General features: G+C 53.1%; 6 protein-coding genes across 6 annotated transcripts; 3 read left to right on the top strand and 3 right to left on the bottom strand.

Moving 5' to 3' along the window:
* Positions 1 to 13: 13 nt before the first annotated feature.
* Positions 14 to 728, bottom strand: CPAR01_05816 (uncharacterized protein; the record flags this gene model as incomplete). The annotated part of the gene is made up of 3 exons (XM_060490092.1): positions 14 to 444; positions 503 to 569; positions 624 to 728. 3 exons carry the CDS (start codon positions 726 to 728, stop codon positions 14 to 16), a joined length of 603 nt encoding a protein of 200 aa, XP_060351558.1.
* Positions 729 to 4,783: 4,055 nt separating this feature from the next.
* On the top strand, positions 4,784 to 11,293 carry CPAR01_05815 (uncharacterized protein; the record flags this gene model as incomplete). The annotated part of the gene is made up of 2 exons (XM_060490091.1): positions 4,784 to 4,950; positions 5,011 to 11,293. 2 exons carry the CDS (start codon positions 4,784 to 4,786, stop codon positions 11,291 to 11,293), a joined length of 6,450 nt encoding a protein of 2,149 aa, XP_060351557.1.
* A 972-nt stretch (positions 11,294 to 12,265) lies between these two features.
* CPAR01_05814 (uncharacterized protein) lies at positions 12,266 to 15,061 on the bottom strand (the record flags this gene model as incomplete). The annotated part of the gene is made up of 3 exons (XM_060490090.1): positions 12,266 to 12,289; positions 12,390 to 13,211; positions 13,262 to 15,061. 3 exons carry the CDS (start codon positions 15,059 to 15,061, stop codon positions 12,266 to 12,268), a joined length of 2,646 nt encoding a protein of 881 aa, XP_060351556.1.
* Positions 15,062 to 15,755: 694 nt separating this feature from the next.
* CPAR01_05813 (uncharacterized protein) lies at positions 15,756 to 19,933 on the top strand (the record flags this gene model as incomplete). Its single annotated transcript, XM_060490089.1, has 2 exons — positions 15,756 to 17,133; positions 18,177 to 19,933. 2 exons carry the CDS (start codon positions 15,756 to 15,758, stop codon positions 19,931 to 19,933), a joined length of 3,135 nt encoding a protein of 1,044 aa, XP_060351555.1.
* A 634-nt stretch (positions 19,934 to 20,567) lies between these two features.
* Positions 20,568 to 20,801, bottom strand: CPAR01_05812 (uncharacterized protein; the record flags this gene model as incomplete). The annotated part of the gene is made up of 1 exon (XM_060490088.1): positions 20,568 to 20,801. One exon carries the CDS (start codon positions 20,799 to 20,801, stop codon positions 20,568 to 20,570), a length of 234 nt encoding a protein of 77 aa, XP_060351554.1.
* Positions 20,802 to 21,051: 250 nt separating this feature from the next.
* Positions 21,052 to 22,991, top strand: CPAR01_05811 (sugar transporter; the record flags this gene model as incomplete). Its single annotated transcript, XM_060490087.1, has 5 exons — positions 21,052 to 21,287; positions 21,378 to 22,408; positions 22,494 to 22,637; positions 22,702 to 22,810; positions 22,874 to 22,991. The coding sequence occupies 5 exons, from the start codon at positions 21,052 to 21,054 to the stop codon at positions 22,989 to 22,991; spliced, it is 1,638 nt and encodes a 545-aa protein (XP_060351553.1).
* Positions 22,992 to 23,109: the final 118 nt, after the last annotated feature.

Raw genomic sequence — 23,109 nt, 5'->3', positions numbered from 1 at the left:
GAATGCCAGAATTCTAGTACAGCACAGCCAGGATACCGATGGCCACCGACAGCCAACTGCCAGGTTGTAGGGCTTGCGAGCCGGCTGTTGGAACGACCACGACTCCTGTGCCTGAAGCCGGACTTCTAGTCGTCGCGGTCTGGCCTGAGCCGCCGTTACCGCCGCCAGAGCCGCCAGAGCCACCACCAGTAGCAGCACCACCACCGCCATTTCCTCCGTTGCCGCCGCCAGAGGCACCGCCGCCGGTAGCACCACCCCCGGAGCCACCTCCGCTACCTCCTCCATTGCCACCACCGTCTCCTCCATTACCACCGCTTCCACCTCCGCTACCTCCCCCACTACCGCCGCTACCTCCACTGCCACCACTTCCACCGCCACCGACGGTTCCAGTGGACGCAGGGGGGTTGCCAGCTCCGCCAGGTACAGTCGCACCCGGCACCATGCCTGAAAGATTATGGTCAGTAATTGAACGCGAGCCTCGAGATTGAAATATGTCACTCACCACCAGTGGGATTGGCCCCGGGAACGCCCATAGGTACTGTTGGCAGGCCTGTAGGTATGGCAGCGCCCTTGATAATATTAGAGATTGCTATTAACACATCTTGGGAACAGGTCAAACTCACGGAGCAATCAACCGTCGACGTCAGGGACATGACCCTGATCTCAGTGGTGACTGCCGCCGTCGAACATGCGTATAGCGCAACGCCTAGCACCATGTTGGTCTTCATTTCGGCGGCAGCTCATTCAGAGGAACTTGAATGTGATTGTTCAGAGCCCAGTGAAAACGAATCGGACTAGAGGGCCGATGTGTGTTGAGTTTATATGCCGTGGGAAGGTAAGCAGTTGGAAGATTTACCACATCGGATCCATGTAGATGATGTCAGTCTTGTAGAAAGCCGCAAGGCAGCTAAGTTCTTGCTCATCATTCAAATATTCCGGAAGAAGATTGAAGAGTTAACTACCGGGGTAATCGGTGGCGTTGCTGTTGAGAGGACATCGCGTGGGAATAGATCCAGCGTCAGGTGGCTTCAGCCTTTGCAGAACTAGCCATTCTCAGTCTGCGCTCTAGATTCTTTATCGCGCCATTGAAGATCCGCGAGGCTATCCGGTTGCGTCTTTGACTGATTATGAAATCTCAAGGTGGATGGGCCGTCAAGGTTTAGTGATGGAGATGTACTTGGTAATGAAGTATCCTGTACCTGTTCTTGTAGACCACGCCACGAACTCTGTGAAAGTCCGTTCGTGGCCTAGAGAACGACGAGGGTGTAAGCTTAACTCAAGCGTCATCAATGGATACTTCGTATCCGGACAAGATGGCGTCCTGAGCCTGACAAGGAGGTACAGCCACAAGACTATGCAGGATCGAAGGGATGCCGGCCCTCGAGCTGAGCATGACTATTAGTCTGGAAATATTCGTTCGGGATACTACTAGCTGAGCACGAGCTGAATCAAAGACTTGTGATCCCCGCCCGGTATCCCACGCCGATCTGACTCCTCTATCATGCTAAGCTCATGCACCCCGGTCTTCTAGGAGCTGCTTGCAGATTATGAACGGACGTAGAGTTCCTGGCTCGAAGCTTGAGCATATTCTAGGTCGACCCCATAGAGGTAAAGCTGAACTGTCACTCTTGTAAGTCTCTTTAGGCTACAAGCCATAAGGTCGTTCGCTGCGAGGTATTCTTCTCGAAGCTTTCGCCCTCCTGTTGGGTCAAAACCCAGCACTAGACACCAAACCTCGTATTGGAGTGAGAGAAGCTTCTGCGAACTATGTTCTGCTAGCTGAGCTCGAGGATTTAGACAAAGTAGCTTATTCTTTGACCGCTATGCTACGTTGTTAGTTGCTTGGATTTGACCGCAAGCGTCAATAGGAGAGATTGAGATTTCCGAATAGATCCAAGGGTTAGGCCGGTGTAAGAAGATTTCGGGATCCTGGTTCCATGACCGACAAGTTAGTTAACGTATTTGAAAATGTAACATCTAGAAACAGCCTAAACAGGAATGCCAAGTCTAGTGTCTTTATTCCTTCACTTTAAAGATTCCGAAATATCCTCTGCTATTACTAAGATCCGAAGTTGTTCCCATAGGTAGCGGATGGTATATGCGGCGGCAAATTTGGTAAATTCCAGCAAATCCAGATAATTTTACTGAGTTAGCTGACACAAACTGAAATGTGGCGGCGAAACCTCACACTTACTCTGGCTACCAAGCGGCTAACGGCACAACGCTTCTGGCCGACGCAATGAAACTAAGAATCCCCGTGCCTGAGACTGGATCTGGGTGATCGCCCACACAGAACGCCCGCCGATTGTTGGCACTCAACGTCGCGGCACATTGTCTCAGTTGAGTCTCCGCACAGTGTTCACGCTACTGACGCTATTTCTGCTCTGGGTCGAGCTAACTTCTGGAGATGGCTTAATTGCCGAAGTTTATCTTCCAAGGAGGCCAGTCAGCTTTCCCCATTTGGACGACAGCGTTCTGTTTGCCGATAATGGGTATACCTGAAAATCTCGTCATGGTGCCCTTTCCGGGACTTCGGCAATACCTTTTTTCTCGGCTCTAGTGTCCCCAGCGGCACGGCTGCTACGTGTGCCGGGCAGTGCAACCACCAGTCGGATACTAAATGACCGGATTCTCGGACGTACTCCACTCAGCCTTGGGAGGATGCAGATATTGAGGAATGATGGAAAGCACAGGGCTTGGCGAGCGTCCTATCACTAAGTACTGACTGGGGCCGGAACCGCTTGATCAATCCACAACTTACACATAAGTCGGCCAGCAAGAGGCTGTGATTGTCAGCAATAAGGCCCAGTCAATCTTTAACAAAAGCTTCGCGAACTTTACTGCCCAAGTGGATCGCAGTCTCACAATACCCCTGATCGCATCAACATGACCAATTGCGTCGGCCAGATTATCGGTATCGTCTCATAGTCAGCATACATGGCTAACATCCGAAATCATAAAATCAGCATGTTCAACACAGGTCCAAGGACCGAATTCCTCATCTGCATGTAGCGAAGTTTTACACATAGTGGACCCTCACGAGACTAGTCTGTGTGCGAGCGGTGCGTCCCGTCCTCGCTGGAACCGCTAGACGATCCAGTCAATCCACCAGAGAGCGGGTATCAAGCCATCTTTACTCTCACCAGCCCTGGCTGGTTCATGCGTCAGCAGCGCTTGTCACGGACTTAGTCCGTATGCCGATTTCCCACAACAATTCAACCGCTTCAATTGTGCTAAGGGGGAGGTTTGGCATGCTCCGGATCTGGGAACTAACAAATAGGGCACGGCATTTGTTGTGGGCGATCAAAAACACCTAATCCGGGCACGAGATTGGCGACATTGACGGTCCCTTGGCTGCTACTTCGGAGCCTGCTCCCATTCCGAAGAGCGACGGCACCCCACACGCCCCCCGCATGACCACTCGATCACAAGAACATTGATCCAACTAGCAAGCCTTGTATCTCGTCTGTACATTGCAATCAAGTACATGGTGGTTCAGAAACTTTGCCTAGCACCGTCAGCCAGGCCCTTGGCACTCAACTCCAGAGTCATGTTGAACGGGCTCCCTTCAACCCTGGTTTCGGGCTCAAGATATTGACTGATTCCAAAGGATTCACGCCGCGCAAAAAGTTTCCGAGTTCGGTCTCGACTGAGCCGAGTTCCATGTACTTCTTTTGAGTGTATGTACAAATAACTCTAGATGTTAAGATATTAAATAAGGAACGAAATGTTCTTGGATTAAAGTATGACCAACAGAGTGTGAAGCGTGCTTGATTCATGCAGGTACAGCGCTCCAGCAATTGTCAAAGGCTGTTTTCTACATATCTAATTTGTGACAACCGGCTTTCTATAACTCTGCTAAATGGAGTTGCCATATCGGCATGCAGCATCAACACCAACTTGTTTTGGTCATTTAGTCATCTCGCCGGTGCTTCCGAGGCGTCAAAGGGTTTGCCTATTTTGACCTAGTCTTTCGAAGAAGAATGCTGACAGGCTAGCGAAACGCTAAGTTTTTCTATAGTCAAGCCTTCAAGCGTGCGAACTAGCGTCATTAGATCCCGGACACTGTACACTCCACTACTATTCAACCGTACACCCTCAATATCTCTCGTTGTCTTTTGCACCAGGTACTATGACAGTCTAGTCAATCGCAGTCACAGTCTATTCCAGTCTTGTTCCAGATAATAACGTTACTACGCTTATGGGAACTAACGTGCTTTTGGAGCAGGAAGTATTGGCTACCTAACAACCAAACCTGCATAGGGATACGAACTTTGCCTCTCAACCATGGACTTTTGCTTCGTCAGTGTGACTGAGTGACACCCAATCAGAGTCTTGGGACAGGCTGATCACCAATGTCAGACAGCATATAGTTCTATGACGCAAACAGACAACATCTATCGAAGCGACTGAAGGCCTCAGTTTTCCAAGAGATGTCTAGGAAGACCGGGTAGGACCTTCTCCGGTCGAGAAATACAGCATGTCTGCTGTTCTTGGTGGCAACGCCTAGCTGGGTTGGCTGATTTGTTTGTTCGCAAGGCAAAAGAACGATCATCATGTTGAACGTTTGCGGAATTCTGCGAGGATGGCGTATCGCATGGAAACATCTTCAATTTGTTCTACACAACGACGAGCAACAACTTTAGATTAAAAGACGACCGTAATCTCTCTCGTAGAAGCCTTTACTCAGCCAGAGCATCAACAACATCAAGCTTCCTCTACTGCATCATCAGAAGCTCAAGGTAAGTATCGCAACAGTCGGATTCGCCAGTTACACGACAAGATGAGGTGGAAAATCCCACTGTCTCTCGTCGTCCACTGGACGGGGATTGCCAACGCCGCCGCACTCTCCAGTAACCCACCATGTCCAACAGATGCCAAAGTTGTCATCGAACAGCAACCGTTCGAGATTCAATGTTCCGGGAGCATCTCCCTCTCGACCAGGACTAGGTATGTCATCTATCTCAGACTCTTGGGTCGAAGAGAACAACATTCCTTAACATCTTGCAGGACCTACACTGAGTGGGTGACCACCACCGATGTTGTCCAGGGTGGGACCACGTCAAAGGCAACGATAGTTTACACCACTTCTAATCCTCCTGGTCTTATTACCGTCACTTCAACCGGCACTCAGACGGGAGCTACAACCATTCCCCCAAATAATCCCGGCGATCCGACCACTATCGTCACCTATGTTCCACCTCTGCCCACCGTCACTTCCCTCGCCAGCACCGCCGGCTTGACTACTGTTCCGCCTGGTCCAAACGGTGGCCCATCGACCGTGGTCACCTTTGCGACAGGCCCTGTCACGGTGACCTCGTCGGCAAAGACTACCGGCCTTACCACAGTTCCTGGTTCAAATGGAGGTCCTCCTACCGTCATCACTTTTGCCACCACCCCGTTGGTTCCAGTGACCGTAACTTCGACCGCTTCAGTCACCGGGTTGACAACTATTCCTCCCGGACCGAACGGAGGCTCGCCCACTATAGTAACCTTCGTGACGCCCCCTGCTGGTCCAGTCACGATCACCTCTTATGCCTCCACGACCGGCTTAACAACTCTGCCTCCTGGCCCGAACGGTGGCCCCCCAACTGTCATTACCTTTGCAACTGGGCCTCCAGGCACAGTAACGATCACGTCTTTTGCGTCAACTACGGGCCTAAGCACCCTTCCGCCCGGTCCTAATGGCGGCCCGACGACTGTCATCACTTTTGCTACTACACCCCTAACCCCTGTAACTATCACCCAGACGGCATCCACGACCGGCTTGACAACAGTCCCTCCTGGTCCGAACGGCGGCCCCCCAACTATCATCACGTTCGCTACTATACCGCCTGGTACAGTAACGATCACTTCTACCGCATCGACTACTGGCTTAACGACCGTTCCTCCCGGCCCCAACGGTCCCTTTACTGTCATTACCTTTGCGACTGGGCCTCCGGGCACGGTAACGATCACATCTTTTGCGTCAACTACAGGCCTAAGCACCCTTCCGCCCGGTCCTAATGGCGGCCCAACGACTGTCATCACTTTTGCTACCACACCCCTTACCCCTGTGACTATCACCCAGACGGCCTCCACGACCGGCTTGACAACAGTCCCTCCTGGTCCGAACGGCGGCCCGCCGACGGTCATCACTTTTGCCACGGGACCTCTGCCTCCCGTGACGATCACATCGACAGGATCAACGACCGGCCTAACCACGGTCCCGCCTGGTCCAAATGGCGGTCCTACTACCGTCATTACATTCATTACCGGTCCCCCACCAGTCACCCTTACATCCACTGCGTCGATAACTGGCTTGACTACCCTCCCAGTTGGACCTAACGGCGGACCTCCCACCGTTGTCACATTCGTCACGCCTCCTCCTCAGACCCCCGTGACCATCACCCAGACGGCATCAACCACCGGCTTGACTACTCTTCCCCCGGGCCCTAACGGCGGCCCGCCGACAGTCATTACCTTTGCTACCGGCCCTCCGGGTGTCACTCCTCCCGTCACAGTGACTTCGACCGGAAGTACTACCGGCCTTATCACAATCCCGCCCGGGCCGAACGGTGGCCCCACTACGATCGTCACCTTGGTCACCGGTCCCCCGCCGGTTACGGTAACGTCCTTCGGAAGCACTACCGGATTGACCACTTTACCTCCGGGTCCTAACGGAGGCCCGCCTACTATTGTCACCTTCGCAACCACCACCCCGCCAGTGCCGGTCACAATTACTCAGACTGGCACTACTACTGGGCTCACAACCGTTCCTCCAGGGCCCAACGGTGGACCTCCCACAGTCATCACTTTTGCAACGGGGCCTCCTCCTGTGACTCTCACCCAGACTGCTAGCACAACCGGCCTGACAACGATTCCCCCTGGCCCCAACGGCGGTGTCCCCACAGTCATTACTTTCGTAACCCTTCCTCCATTGACCCCGGTCACCCTCACTCAGACTGCGACCACCACTGGTCTCACGACAATACCTCCTGGACCCAACGGAGGGCCACCAACAGTCATTACATTCGCAACGGGCCCTCCCCCCATTACTATTACTCGAACTGCCAGCACAACTGGTCTCACCACCATTCCCCCTGGCCCGAACGGCGGCGTTCCTACTGTCATCACTTTTGTAACCCTTCCGCCGCTGACTCCAGTGACTGTCACTTCAACTGGTACTACCACAGGTCTCACGACTGTGCCTCCTGGACCTAACGGTGGCCCCCCGACGGTCATCACTATCGTCCCAGGCCCGTCCCCAGTGACTCTCACTCAGACTGCAAGCACTACTGGTTTGACTACCGTTCCTGGCGGTCCCGGTGGTCCCAACACGGTTATCACCTTCGTAACGACCCCGCCCCCGGTAACTCTCACTCAGACTGCAAGCACTACTGGTTTGACTACCGTTCCTGGCGGTCCCGGTGGTCCCAACACCGTTATTACCTTCGTCACCGGCACTCCTCCAGTTACCGTCACTCAGACAGCCAGCACGACCGGCCTCACTACTTTACCTCCGGGGCCCAATGGCGGACCGACTACTGTAGTGACCTTCGTCACCGGCACTCCCCCAGTAACCGTCACTCAGACTGCCAGCACGACCGGCCTCACTACTTTGCCTCCGGGGCCCAATGGCGGACCGACTACTGTAGTGACCTTCGTCTCTAGCACTCCACCTGTCACTGTGACCCAGACTGCCAGCACTACTGGTCTCACCACGTTGCCTCCCGGCTCCAACGGAGGACCGACTACCGTGGTTACTTTCGTTACTGGCACTCCTCCCGTTACCGTGACTCAAACCGCCAGCACTACCGGCTTGACAACCGTTCCGCCCGGTCCCAATGGGGGTCCCACCACCGTGATCACCTTCGTGACGAGCCCTCCCCCAGTTACTTTGACCTCCACCGCTACTACAACTGGCCTCACAACTTTGCCCCCGGGACCTAATGGAGGACCTCCTACTGTGGTCACTTTCGTGACCACCACCCCCCCAGTCACAATCACATCAACCGGCACCAACACTGGCCTGACTACAATCCCTCCTGGAACCGCAGGCGGACCTCCCACTGTGGTGACGCTCGTGACCACTACCCCTCCAGTCACCCTCACATCCACTGGCACAACCACCGGTCTGGTCACGATTCCCCCCGGCCCAAGCGGTGGTCCTCCTACCGTGGTCACCATCGTACCTCGCATCGGTATCATTCGGACTTTTACTCAGACCGCCAGCCAGACCGGCGTCACGACTTTATCAAACTCCGATCCCTTCGGCACGACTACCGTCATCACCTTCGTCACGGTGCCTACTGGTGCTCTGACTACTGTCACTTCGACTGGTACCCGAACTGGAGCCACAACAATTATTCCCACGGATCCGGCCGGCACTACTAGTGTCATCACATTCGTCCCGCCAGCGACCGGATTCGTCACGACACTCGTGTCAACGGCAACCCAGACGGGCGTCACCACTTTGCCCCAAACGGACCCCACTGGCACAACAACCGTCATCACTTTTGTCCCTGTGACGGGAGCCATCACAACCCTCGTATCGACGGGTACTCGGACAGGCGTCACAACTTTACCTCAGACGGATCCCTCTGGAACAACAACTGTGATTACCTTCGTTCCCCCCGTGACAGGCGCGGTCACAACTCTCGTATCGACAGGCACGCAGACGGGTGTCACAACCTTACCCCAGACGGATCCATCGGGCACAACAACTGTGATTACCTTCGTTCCCCCCGTAACAGGTGCGGTCACAACTCTCGTATCGACAGGCACGCAGACGGGTATCACAACTTTACCTCAGACGAATCCCTCTGGAACAACAACTGTGATTACCTTCGTTCCCCCCGTGACAGGCGCGATCACGACTCTTGTGTCAACGGCGAGCCAGACGGGAGTAACGACTTTGCCCCAGACAGACCCTTCCGGCACTACGACCGTCATCACTTTTGTTCCTCCTGTTACGGGCGCAATTACGACTCTTGTCTCTACGGCTACCCAGACGGGCGTTACGACCCTGCCCCAAACGGATCCCGCTGGTACTACTACCGTTGTCACTTTTGTCCCCCCCCCAACGGGTGCTATCACGACGATCGTATCAACCGGGACGAGGACGGGCGTAACAACTCTACCTCAAACGAATCCCACTGGTACAACGACCGTTGTCACCTTCGTCCCCCCCGGCGCTTGTGCCACTCCGCCCGTGGATTGTGCCGCATCCGGCCTCACTCTCAAGCTCTACGCAAACTCGGTCCAAGTTGCCGATGGCTATGGAGTCTCAGACGGCCGATCTGGAGTCGGGCCCGATTACTACCTCACTCAGAATGCCCTGGCTCAAGGCAGCACGAACTCAATTTCCGTTCCCTACAAGGATGCGAGCGGCACGACCGTCACGCCCTACACTCCCCAGACATCAGGCTCTTCGACGGGCTTCCGGTACTACGAGGGTCTGACGCAGACGTACGGCGGCATCACGTACAACGCCAACAACTTCACCCTCGTCTTCACCGGATACTTCCGGCCTGATCAGAGCGGAACGTACAACTTCTGCTACGGGTACGCCGACAACCGCGACGCTTTTTACCTTGGAGACGCTGCCTTCGCTTGCGGCAGGCCCGCGAACGCGGATACCCCCAGGGGAGCTACTCCCCTGGCAAAGAGTTGGTTCGCTGCCGACGGAAACACCGGCTGCGCCAGCGTCAACCTCGTCGCGGGGGCCTTCTACCCGGTTCGACAGGTGTTTGGTAACTGGGGTACTCCCTCGTCTCTAAACTTCTTCTTCAACGGACCGGGCCATGCGACGAACTCGTCTGACATCTCGGGGCTTGCCTATCCTGAATCGTGCACCGCAGCCCAGCCCTCCAGCTCGTCAACAACTTCAGCCGCCATGGGCTTCGTCACTACGATCGTGTCGACGGCGACGCAGACCGGCGTGACCACATTGCCCCAAACGAATCCCGGCGGCACGACCACCGTCGTCAGCTTTGTGCCTCCGGCCACGGGTGCCGTGACCACCGTGGTCTCAACCGGAACCCAGACTGGCGTAACTACTCTGCCCCAAACTGACCCGACTGGCACGACTACCGTGGTCTCGTTCGTACCCCCAGTCACTGGCCTCGTAACTACCGTGGTCTCGACAGGTACCCAGACCGGCGTGACTACACTACCCCAAACTGACCCGGCTGGCACGACCACCGTAGTGTCATTCATACCTCCGGTCACTGGTGTCGTAACTACCGTGGTCTCAACCGGAACCCAGACTGGCGTAACTACTCTGCCCCAAACCGATCCTGCCGGCACGACCACCGTGGTCTCGTTCGTACCTCCGACGGGCGCCGTGACGACCGTAATCTCAACCGGAACCCAGACTGGCGTAACTACTCTGCCCCAAACCGACCCTGCTGGCACGACCACCGTGGTCTCGTTCGTACCTCCGACGGGCGCCGTGACGACCGTAATCTCAACCGGAACCCAGACTGGCGTGACGACCTTGCCCCAAACCGACCCGGCCGGCACAACTACCGTAGTCACTTTCACGACGCCCATCACCGGCGCCATAACGACTATCGTTTCAACGGGTACCACGACTGGCGTGACCACCCTCCCCCAGACCAACCCGGCCGGCACAACCACCGTCGTTACTATCACGACGCCCAGCTGCACCCCGGGACTCCGATGGGCCTACTACGGCTTCTCCCGCGCAGCCTCCGACACCGTTAGCACAGCCGGTCGCATCCCCTACCACAACACCGACGACACCTCCAAGGCGAACTGGAAGACCACCTACTTCAACATTCCAACTGTCCTCAATGGCCAGACCCCGAGCAACACGGGCTACACCACGACCATCGGCCTCGCCCAGCAGTGCGACACCACCACCCGAACGGTATACGGTACAACGACAAGCGGCCAGTCCAACTTCATGATCGTTCAGCACATCGGCTACTTCCACCCTCTCACCACCGGCACCTACACTTTCAGCTTCAGCGGCGTGGATGACGGCGTCTATCTCTGGCTCGGCCAGGGCAGTGCCGCGAAGACGGGCTTCACTAACGCGAACGCGCAGAAGAACGTCGATTACTACGACACGAGCAGCTCCGGCACGTACACGTTCGCAGCAACTGCGGGGCAATACTACCCCATCCGTCTCCTCTTCGTCAACGCTCAGCAGTGCGGTCTGTTCAATTTCTCGCTCACGAACCCCTCCGGTGGCGTCGTCGTCTCCAACACCCAGGCCGTCACGAACAACCAACTCGTGTTCAGCTGTCCCACCATCGCGGACGCTCAACCATTCAATTTCTAAGGTTTCTTTTGTCTTTTTTTCTTGATAATTTCATATTGGTCTACATTTTTTCCTCATCTTCCTCTTCGTCACCTGGCAACAATATCTTGTTTGGTTCCTGTCTTGTGGCGTCTTTGGCACCGGAAGATCATACCTCCTCTGTGTAGAAGGGGATATCATCTCAATAGATATAATCGGGAGTCGCTTCGGACACGGATAATTATGTGGTTGTAATTGGTCATAGGCTAGCATTATAAAGATTAGTTTTCTTATTTTCCTACAATAGGGTTTCACGCAACTTGTTCTCATCTGATGACTGTTTTGAACCACAGTTTTGATATCTCGTAGCACGTATAGAACACTGCAAGCGAGTATATCAGTCGTGGATATAATGTATTCCTTACATGAAGCATATATTTCCAAAGGTAACTCTCAGTTGGTTCCCTACATGGACACTAGACATGATCACACGCGTCTGAGGGCGTTGCCAATCAAATGATAGGCAAACCGGTTGTCGTGACAGTGACTTCTACTGCGTTCGATCTTTCGAGTAAATTTGATGTGATTAAAAAAGAAGCTCAACTAAAGTACTAATTTCGCTTTCTTCTTGTGGCTGAAAGTGAGAAGTACGTACACGTAAACTAGCTTCAGCCCCGGATCATTCGTTCTCTCACTTGCATGAGGCACAGTGATGAGTTTGACCAAGGTTCCATACATTGCAGTTTGATGAGACTTTATTCAGGCTGCAAAGTATGTTTCGCGGGAGCGAAGAAGCAACAAGTCGGATGAACTGAATAGCATCACCTTGGCACGCTCACAATCCGAGGTCCCACCCGTGTTGATTATTTTTCGGCGGACATATTGACGAAGTATTGTCGTAACACAGTGATATCTTTACACCAACAGAAACCGGACTTGTAATGCCCTTGATAATTATAATCACCATTTTCCGTTGCATTACTAATCTACTACGACGAGTTAGTCGCAGTAAGTTTAAGTAAGTCGGTACTTTGCCGTCTATTAGGATCTATTTTCATGACTTGCTCTTCAGGGGTAATACAGGCCAGTCATAATCCCGGACAAAAATCGTCTTAAAATTCCATTCCCCCACACCTACCACCTCCAGTTTCTCTCCCTCTTCGCTCAGTAGCACAACCTCGGCGGTGACACCATGAGGTATACTCAGTCTAACATGCAACATCTCTTTGCCTCCATTGACCACTTTCGTCTCCCAAGAGCACTCGATGAGCCCATGACGACTCATATGAGACGCCGAGGCGTGGGAGAACTCAGCTCCAATAGCTGGAGCAATGCGGCATCTCGTCCACCCTGGCTCAAGTCTCTGAAGACCTGCTATTCTTTCAAACAGGAACTTTGCAATAGCACCGAAGGCATAGTGATTGAAAGAGGTCATCTCGCCTGGATTGATGCTTCCGTCGGGGAGCATAGAATCCCACCTTTCCCAGACCGTTGTAGCCCCCATAGTGATGGGATACAGCCAAGACGGGCATTCTTTTTCCAAAAGCATGCGGTAGGCTACTTGAACATGCCCTGTGATGAACAGTGCCTCGCAGAGGTATGGTGTTCCAGCAAATCCTGTTGCAATTTTGAAGTCATTCTTCTTCACGAGTTCCGCTAGACGTTGGCCGGCCCGAACTTTCTGTGACTCGTCCAACACATCCAAGCAGATGGCTAAAGCGTATGCTGCCTGGGTGTCTGACACAATCCGCCCATTTTGAGTCACGTATTCTTGATGGAACTGTGCTTTGGCTGCCCTGAACTCTGATTCAAAGTCGACCTTCCTGGTCTCTTCACCAAGGATGCCAGATATGCGAGCCATCAGCCGCAGACTCTGGATGAGAAACATGTTGGCGACCATCTTCGCGTCTGTCGGGGATTTCCACGGCGCATCTGGGGGAGCGGTAGGATCGAGCCAATCCTGTCGAACATCAGTATGACCGCAAAACTTAAATCAGGAGAGCCACGCACGCCGAGCTGAAAGACTGAGTTGTCCCACAAGTGCTTTGCACCAGATTGGTTGCGCGGCAACTTGACCATCCAAGTCAGCATGCTGCCATACTGTTGGGATAGAATGCTGTCGTCTCCAGTCTCTTGATAGAGCGCCCAAGGAGCTAGAATAGTAACATCATGCCAGATAGCGCAAGGCACTTTTCTACACCATATCGGATCTGGAAGTGTGGCATTCGGACTAACCATCGGCGGCACACCACCCAGAACGTCTTGGTCGTATGCTACATCAATGAGCCAGTTCTTCAGCATTCCATAGCAGTCAAATAACAAAGTTGCCGTCGGTGCGAAAAGCGCTAGGTCACCCGACCAACCAAGCCTTTCATCTCGTTGAGGGCAGTCTGTCGGTACAGACAAAAAGTTTCCGCGCATGCCCCAAACAATGTTTTGGTATAGCTTATTCAGGAGGGGGTCGGAGCAGAAGAATGACCCAGCAGCCTTCATATCTGTATGGCAGACTATGGCTTCGACTGATGATATTAAGTCATGATCACTGGTCCACCCATCGATCTGTGCATATCTGAAGCCGTGAAATGTGAATCGAGGTTCATACCCTTCTCCCTCCGGCGTACCGCTCAAGATGTACTCATCTACAGCTTCACAGATACGCAGAGGGCGCGTTCCGAGCTCATTCGTCTCTAGCACCTCGGCGTGTGAGAAGGTAATTTTGTGATTTTTGGGTCCTTTGATGTTACGGAACTTGAGATAGCCGACGAGGTTTTGACCAAAGTCGATGATCGTCTTGCCGGAGGGAGTCGTTATTTGGTTGACAGGCCCGACGGCTTGAGTTCTCCGCACCGGCTCGCCGTATCCAGCGACCAAAGTGGTCGAAATCGGTAAGAATTCCAGAGTTATCACTTTCTCAAAGCGAAGTCCGTCCGACATGCTGGCGGCCACCCATTTCGACCAATTTGACAACTCAAGGGTGGCGTTATACTTCTCTCCGTCGTAGATCTCAGCAAGTCTGATGGGACCACGAGCGACCTGCCAGGATCCGTCTGTCGAGATTCTCTGGATAATCCCATCGGCAGATATGATTTCCAGCTGAGCAATAAGTGCTGTGTGAGGACCCCAGATATTTCGATGACCGCCCTCAAATCCTATACGCCCAGAAAACCACCCTTCTGCAACACGGACTCCAATGCAGTTCTCAGGCTGATTGCTAGAAAGCAACGAAGTGACATCATACGTCTGATACTGAAGTCTTCCTTCATAAGATGTCCATCCTGGAGCGAGGAAATAGTCGCCAACTCGCTGACCGTTAATTTCTGCCTCGTAAACGCCCTGTGCTGTGACGTACAATCTAGCCTGAAGGGCGGGGAAATTGGCTGAGAATTGCTTGCGAAAGAGCTGCTCTGGGTCGGGAGCGACTGTACCGGGGCCCCAGGGTGCAGCGATGCGCTCACTATTCCAATCTGTACGAGCAAGAAGACCGACCTCAAGGTGCGATGGTTTGCTCCAATCAGTCGCCTTCTCGTCCTGGTCCCAGATTCTGATTCTCACCGAAATCCGCTGACGTGAAGAAAGTGGCTTTCGAAATGGCCACGGCACCAAACTTGATGCAGATGATACACATTTCAGGGTCGATACGACCTTTGAGATAGTAAGAATCGTCTCAGAGAGCTCAATCTCATAGGAAGTTTGACGAAAGTCTGTGGAGACTCCCTCGATTTTCCAAGAGAGTCTTGGTGTGGTCTCATGAACTCCAATACAGCCAGAGGCATGATAGTGCTCGAACTGAACAGAGGTAACCGTAGCCATGATGTAAAACTCGCTGTTGTGAATGATGAACTGCGATGGCGTCTTTTCAGAAGTCGGTCTTGATGTGGCCAGCGAGAATGGGTCTCAATAATCCGCAAAGGTCGTGAGCTTGCCCATCGATATGGCTCATCACTCAGCATCTGTAGTAATTCCGACCTGAAATTCTTACAGCCGTAGGCAGCATCTTCTCGGGTTCCTGTTAAGCCCCGAAAGATTGCTGTGTCGGCGCAACATACAGCGACCTCAGCTAGGAACCATCTTTATTGTCTTGTTCTGGTAATTTTCGCCTGGAGCACAGCGGCGGAAAACCAGGCGCAGATCTTCTAGTGACCTAAGTCCAACAGTCTCCACCCGTATTCGTACGTATATCGTATTGATGCCAAGTTACGAGGGTACTTTCAAGCAGGAAGCTTGGTTTTTGACGTGTCAGTTGAGCCCAAGGTGCCTGTCTTGACTGGTCCTCGTTAACCATCCATGCTGAGTTATGAGCCCCTCCCCGCAGCGAGCTGACCAAGAACAGGAGGATCGCTGTATCATCAGAACAGGCTCGGTGAATGTTGATACGAGTATTTGCTGCAGTGTTCTGGTACTTAAATTGTCCCATTAGTCTGATCAAAGACTGCTTGACGCTTGCACCCAGCCCGGCTGGCATTGTCATCATCATTCCGATCTCAACCAGGCTTGTTTTCCAATCATGTCCAAAGAAGCGGCCATGTTCCAGGCTGGAGACCTGGTAGCATACAGTCAGTCAACCGGCCATGATCTCCCACTTGAGGATCTCCGACTTCCGTCAGATTTTGTCTGGGGCACCGCCACTGCCGCCGTCCAGATTGAGGGTGGCATTTCCCAAGATGGAAAAGGGAAGTCGATTTGGGATGTGTACACCCATCTCGAGCCGTCAAGAACAAATGGCGAGAATGCCGATGTAGCATGCGACCACTACAACAGGGTAGCCGAAGATGTAGGACTCATGTCCTCCCTCGGCGTTGACGTCTACCGATTTTCTCTGGCCTGGACACGCATAATTCCTCTCGGGGGACGCAATGACCCTATCAACGAAAAAGGTGTCGCTTTCTATGACGATCTCATCAACCGACTCTTGGCAAACAACATCGAGCCTGTGGTGACTCTTTACCATTGGGATCTCCCACAAGAGCTCTACGAAAGGTACAAAGGATTACTCGACACAGCTGAGTATAGAGCTGATTTCCAGAACTACGCCCGGATCTGCTTCTCTCGGTTTGGCGATCGAGTCAAGAAATGGGTGACCTTCAATGAGCCCTATATCATCTCGATCTTCGCGCATCACAGTGGCGTACTGGCGCCAGGCCGCTGTGCTGCCAGTGGTGCCAACACCAAGACAGAACCTTGGCGCGTCGGTCATACAATCATTTTGTCTCATGCCTCCGTGGTACAAGTTTATGCGGAAGAGTTTCAACCATCTCAGAAAGGAGAAATATCGATTGTTCTCAACGGACATTTTTACGAACCTTTTGAGGAAGGCAATCAGACCGACGTAGAAGCCGCTCAACGCAGAATGGAGTTTTACATTGGCTGGTTCGGAGACCCAGTGTTTCTGGGAACAGACTACCCATCCTCAATGAGAGCATACCTCGGCTCGCGCCTCCCTGAGTTTACGGCGGAAGAACGTGCTCTTCTTCGGAAGACTGCCCCAATCAACGCATTTTATGGTATGAACCATTACTCTACCAAGTACGCGCGTGCTCTGCCAGACCCCCCAGCAGATGATGACTGGACCGGCAATATCGAAGAGACGTCAGTTAATAAGCAAGGAGTGGAGATTGGACCCATGTCGGGCGTCCAGTGGCTACGACTTGCGCCAGAAGGATTCCGGAAGTTATTGAACTGGGTGTGGAATCGGTATCAGCTTCCCATCATAGTCACGGAAAATGGGTGTCCCTGTCCCGGTGAAATCGATGTTGATGTTGCGCGAAAGGATAACTTCCGTCAGAGATACTTTGGCCTCTACCTTGACGCTATATCTCGCTCCATTTATGAAGACGGGGTCAGAGTAGAGGGTTATTATGCTTGGAGCCTTATGGATAATTTTGGTAAGTTAACCCCCTCGAAGATCAGTATTCGCAAGTCGACCCGAATGGATCTAACATAGCCCAAATAGAATGGTCAGCTGGGTATGGTCCACGGTTCGGAATTTTTCATGTAGACTTTGAGACGCAGAAGAGGACGCCCAAAGGATCTGCCCTGTATTTGAGAGATACATTCCGGCGACGAAGAGGGTCACCCCACTAGCTCTGCTCTTCTTTTATGTTGCTAAGAACAATGCAAATGACACAGGAGTAGTGCAATTGACCATGAGACCGAAACCAGAATTAGACTAGTTTTTAGATGAATCATTGGTGGAACAACGGGATGTCGTTGTATAAAAAAGAATCGGAAAGCCGCTTGAGTTCAATAATGACTCTTAGAGGTATCCTGGAGCTCCAAAGTACGTATGAAATTCGCCCAGATCTTGCAGTCTGGCAAACACTTTCTCTCGTGATTGCAACATGCAGACATCTCTATTACGGTTTATTGGAAGATACCTTATTACGCCTTCAGGAGAATGGGTAGTCGGGGAAGATTTCCATTCCCACGACCGTAGGAGACTTTTGACCACATGGCATCCACTTGCGGAAGGTAGTATCGGGATAGACTCAGACGGAAACAGTTTTCAAAGAGGGGGTGCTATTGGCATCTAGCTTGTTGTTCATGAGTCCACAAGTCGAGTTAGCATCCTCGCATGCTGAGCCGTATTCCGTATTCATGGGCCCCAATTTTCATGAGCGACGCTGTCTCCAGAATAGCCCGAAAAGTTCGTATTAAGATCTTCACGCCAGATTTAGGTCCGAGAGTTTTCCATGATCATAAAGACGACTGCTGGTCGCTGAAATATGTGAGATTGAGAGCACGGCTATATAGATGTGTCACAACATTGTCGAGAAGCGAATTCCTCGATTTCACACAACTGTCTCAGCCATGTTATCTTCTATCCTCGCGGTTGCTCTCACAGCCAGCCTCGGAACGGCGGATACCGTACCTTCACCCCCACAACCGGAAGTATTCCATATTATTGAGCTACCTCTTCCCCCCGTAGCTCCATCTTCCGATGAAGGTTCTTGTACAACTTTGATCAACCCTCGTGGGACAGGATGCATCGCCAAAGCCGTCGGCGACTTTCAGGCGGGAGACTTCACACCGGATGGCAAAAATGTTATCGTCAACGTGGTCTTCACCGGCGCCCCTACAGCTCCCAACCCTGCAAGCATCTACGATGGGGAGCATGTTCTTCTCATCAAGGCAGATGGCACCAACTTCACCAACGGCGATCCATGGAAGTGTCTGAGCTGCGGTGTTCCCGCCGTCAACGCCATCTCCCTTGACCCCCAGAAGGACTATCCCCACGTCTTCCGCAGCGGCGACAAGGCGCTTTGGGGTCACAACATTCTGGACTGCGGCGGGGCGCCTCTGGAAAGCGATGCATGCACCCCGAACAAGACATACATCTACCCGATCCACTGGAACACTGCAGCCGATGGCTCGGGGAAGGGCGGCAGTCCTCGCGAAATGCGCCTGCACCCAGACGACGTTCATATGGGATGGAGCTCTTTCACCAGTACAGGCGGTCAATTCGCTTACACTGGCCGCCTCAATTTCAACGCTGAGCCAACTGTGGGCGAACCACTCGCCTCTCGCTATGATCTCGTCGACGTGAATTTGCTCTTCGACCCTACGCGCGCGAACCCCATCACAACCAATGGCTCCGAACTCATCATCCACAACAATGCTATCACCGTTGGCGAGCTGCGCGGTTTCAGCGGGAACGGCGAAGAGATCACCTATATCGGCAACCCCGTTGAGTCAACCAACATCGACGTCTTCGCCGTACATGTACAGACGGGCGCCGTCCGCCGCCTCACTAGCCACCCAGAATACGTGGATCCCATGGCCTTCTCCGCCGATAACGACTGGTTCGTTGCCATGGACACGCGAGGTACGAACCGCCAGATGTGGATGTCTGGCATGCGTGGGATCCCGCCCCTGATCGACCTCGTTGCTGTGACTGTGGCCGCCTCCACTCGCAACAACGGCCCCCGTCGCTTCTTCCAGCCAATCTTAATCGATCGCTACGGCGATCGCGGCGACTATTATGGTCAGCGGATCAACGCTGCGGGGGTCGAGAGCGGCGGCGCCATCAACGACCCGAACTGGAATGGCAGAGCGGACCCGGCCTTCTCCTTGGACGGAACAAAGATTACGTACTGGCAGGCTCTCGTGGTCTCCCCTTCATGTGGTGGTGCGAATCCCCTTCCTTGCCCCGAGTCTACGGCCCAAGGAGGCAGGGAGTATCGCGTGATGTTGGCTCAACGGATTGGTCGCGAGGCTACCTCGCCGGCGCCAATTTACAAGATTCCGGACGTGATCCCTTGGGCCACGCCATTTCCTCCGGGCACAGCTATCCCGGAGTCGCCGTTCACGGTCGAGCCAGGCAACTATACACTCCGTGGGAAGGTTTCTGGCATTGCTGGTGTAAGCATTGCTCCGGACTCTACTAATGTAAGCGGGCTGGGCAGCGTTGCAGTGAACTACACCAACTACTCGGATGATGGGGGGCACATCCTGAATGGCTTTGAGGACGTCACGGTGAAGATTCTTCTCCCCAACTTCTGGACGAATCAGGTTGACTGGGTTTCTGATATTGTTCAGACTGGGGTGGTCAATGGGACTAAGAAGACTAGCGAGGGGGGTTTTCACTTGATTATTGACGCGGAGCTGAACTTATTCAACGCGAGTGGGACTTTGGTCACCACCATCGACGGTGTTGAGTATAAGCAGCCTGCTAACGGTACTTGATCATGGAGTATGTTGTGCAAGAGGTGACATGTACTTTGGGATGGCGGGTTTATCAAGTAGATTACGTCTTCTCTTGCAAGTCGACTTCCAAATGACACCATTGTTCTGATTAATCAAATCAATTGCACCTTTCAGAAATCTGATCTTCCTTCTTCTTACCTGATATGCGAGTACTTGAGGGTACATGTAGACACTATCAACAAACTCTCAAAGTTTCAAGAGGAAATGTCTTCGCCATCCCCCTCTCGTAAACTTGACAACTTCAGTTCGACCTATGTCACCCAGTGTCTTAGTCCTTGTATCCTCATCAATGATCATGGTGCCATTCCCGGTTACTCGGGTAGCCTTTCCTCAAAGCACCCAACAGTCACCCAATTCCGGTCCATCTTTTGGAGAATTTTCGTACATTTTTTCGTACTCTCATCCAATGAGATATATGGACGTTTACTAGCCCCAACCACCACGTCGCATTGCATCGGAGGTCGCTACTGCATAGTAAAGCGTAACTGATGGCAGCCCAATGGGAAAGCCCCGTGTACGGCATACGGAAGATACGAACAGTCTCCAAGCTTGACATCAATCGTGTCAACGTCCCAATTAGTAAAGGATTATGCGTGCTTGTCCCAGGTACTAATTAGCGATAGCTTCGGTATCCTCCGTACTTGTTTATAGTCCGAAGCCTCGGAACGCCCGTCTTGGGTAAGTCCCCCCCCCCCCCAAAGTAACCTAGATCATCCCCGTGGGGTCCTCGCGGGGTCCCATACCCCGGATCATTCGTGATGAAAAGGCTTGGGAAAATAGACAACGAGCAGCGGACCCACAATACGAATGCGAGCAAATGTCCATGGCAGCGGACAGAATTGTCCATTCTTTGGGCAAGTCCATCACACTATCGTATACGAAGGTCTTTGGTGAGCTGGACACAAGACGTTGTTTGCAGACTGTTCCGATAGGTCTAGACCACCACCGTCGCGATGAAAATCGTTTCGTTTCGTGACAACACGTGCCGATGTGTCAAGATAAAAACCAAGCCAGATTCCGAAATAGAATAGCAATCATCATACCAAAAAGTTAGTAGCCATACTCTTTTCTGGTTTTGCCCTTTATCCTGCGCAGTAATGACATCTCCACGTGGAACTCCCAAGAAGCCGGTCGACAACGTGGCCTACGTTGAATACCCGGCGGATGATGGCCTGAAATTTAGCGACGCAGCTGTCGACGCGGCAACCCGCGGCCAAAACATTTCGGGATATGAGTCTCTATCCATATGGGAGACGGTCAAGCTCTTCAAGATCGCCTCAGCTGCGTGCTTCGCGGCGGCCTTCAGCGCCGCTACTGATGGCTATCAAATCGGGTACGTTTCACACTTTGCTCCTCCACGCGCATCCATTTTGCCCCAATCTCTAGTTTACATTGCTAACCCCGTCACTCCACCCACATCCAGCATGAATGCCAGCATCGTAGCAAATAAGGGCTTTGTCCGCCAATTCGCGACCCTTGCCGACGCCTCCGGAAAACCTTACCTTGACTCCCCCATCCTCTCGGGCTGGTCCTCCATCATGTCCGTCGGCCAGGTCCTTGGCATGACCACCATCCCCTTTCTCTCCTCTCGATTCGGCCGGAAGGTTGCCATGTACACCCTCTGGCTTGTCCTCGCCGTCAGCGTCGCCGTTGAGAGCGTCGCGCGCGCTTGGCCCGCCTGGCTCGTGGCAAAGCTCCTTGCCGGCGTCGGCGTCGGCTGCCTGCAGTCGACCCTCCCCGTCTACATCGCCGAGGTCGCACCCGTTCGGATCCGCGGCGGCCTGCTCATGTGCTACTCCTTCTGGTGGACCGTTGGCACCTTCTGCGCCCACGTCGCGCTACAAAACCTGAACAAGAACGAGCCATACAACTACTTGAACCCTATATACACGCAATGGGCGCAAATTGGCCTCATGATCCTCATATACGTCTTTCTGCCCGAATCCCCAGCTTGGTGCGTCAATCGTGGCGATGAGTCGCGCGCAAAGAAGTCTCTCGCCTGGTTATATCGCGGCGTTCCCGATTTCGACCTCGACCGACAGTACGCAACGTTGCTGATGACGGTGGAGCACGAGCGTTCCGTAGCGATGGAGCAGAAACGCGAGAAGTGGACGGCGATATTCCGGGGCACCGATGGACTGCGGACGCTGATCTCCCTCTGGACAAACTTGTCGCAACAGTTTATCGGCCTCACACTGTTTGCGACCTTTGGGACATATTTCTTTCAGCAGGCGGGGCTACAGGACCCGTTCCTTATCAAGGTCATCACATCGTCAATCAACATTGCCACAATTATCGTGACTATTTTCACGGCTGATTGGCTTGGTAGACGGTGGATCGCGTGCGGAGGCATCACGCTGTGCTGGGTCTCTTGCGCAGTCATCGGCATCATCGGCGTGAATAAGCAGGTCAGGGCGTCGACATACGTATTCGTGCTGTTCGCCTGCTTTTGGAGTAAGTTTTCGTCGTACAATTCATCAAAAAGGGGCGGACCTTTTGATCATTGTACACGTGCCTGCTAACAAGATTGTTTTTGAAGATATTGGCATGACGGCTAGCGGGGCGGCCGGTTGGGGATTCATCGGCGAGATCTCGTCGCAGCGGCTACGCCCCCACACAGCCGGCTTCGGTGCCGCCTGTACCTGTGTCATTGGTATCGTCATGAACGTTCTAGTGCCTTACAGTACGTTGATCAACTTCGAGACCAAGGGGTACTTGATAGAAGAAGTACTGACAAGATGATCTAGTGGTCAACGCCAATAAGTGGAACTGGGGTCTCAAAACAGGCTGGTTCTATGCTGGCGTTGGGCTGCCTTTCGTGATTGGCATCTGGTTCCTTATCCCCGATACCGCCGGGTAGACAATCCATCCTACACATTTTGCCAGCATAGTCACTTGCTAATACAAGCTCTTTTGCAGACGATCCGCAGCCGAGCTGGACGAGCTCTTTGAAAGAAAGATCAAACCGTGGCGGTTCCACAAGATTCAGACGGCCACACAGACTTTGGTCAAGCAACAGGAGTCGGAGCATCGCTGATTTAATCTGCTGCCGCAGGTCTCGCAACTACAGTGGGCAGCATGTGAGGGGTATTTCATCTTGGGAAAAAGCCAATTCGTGGAAGTAACGGCTATACAGTCAGCCATGTAGCAGTCAG

The sequence above is a fragment of the Colletotrichum paranaense genome (genome assembly GCF_030867605.1).
Source record: "Colletotrichum paranaense strain IMI 384185 chromosome Unknown Scaffold_4.1, whole genome shotgun sequence".
Taxonomy (NCBI): Eukaryota; Fungi; Ascomycota; class Sordariomycetes; order Glomerellales; family Glomerellaceae; genus Colletotrichum; species Colletotrichum paranaense.
Note: the sequence above shows the minus strand (reverse complement) of the source record. Positions and strands in the feature narration are given on the sequence as shown.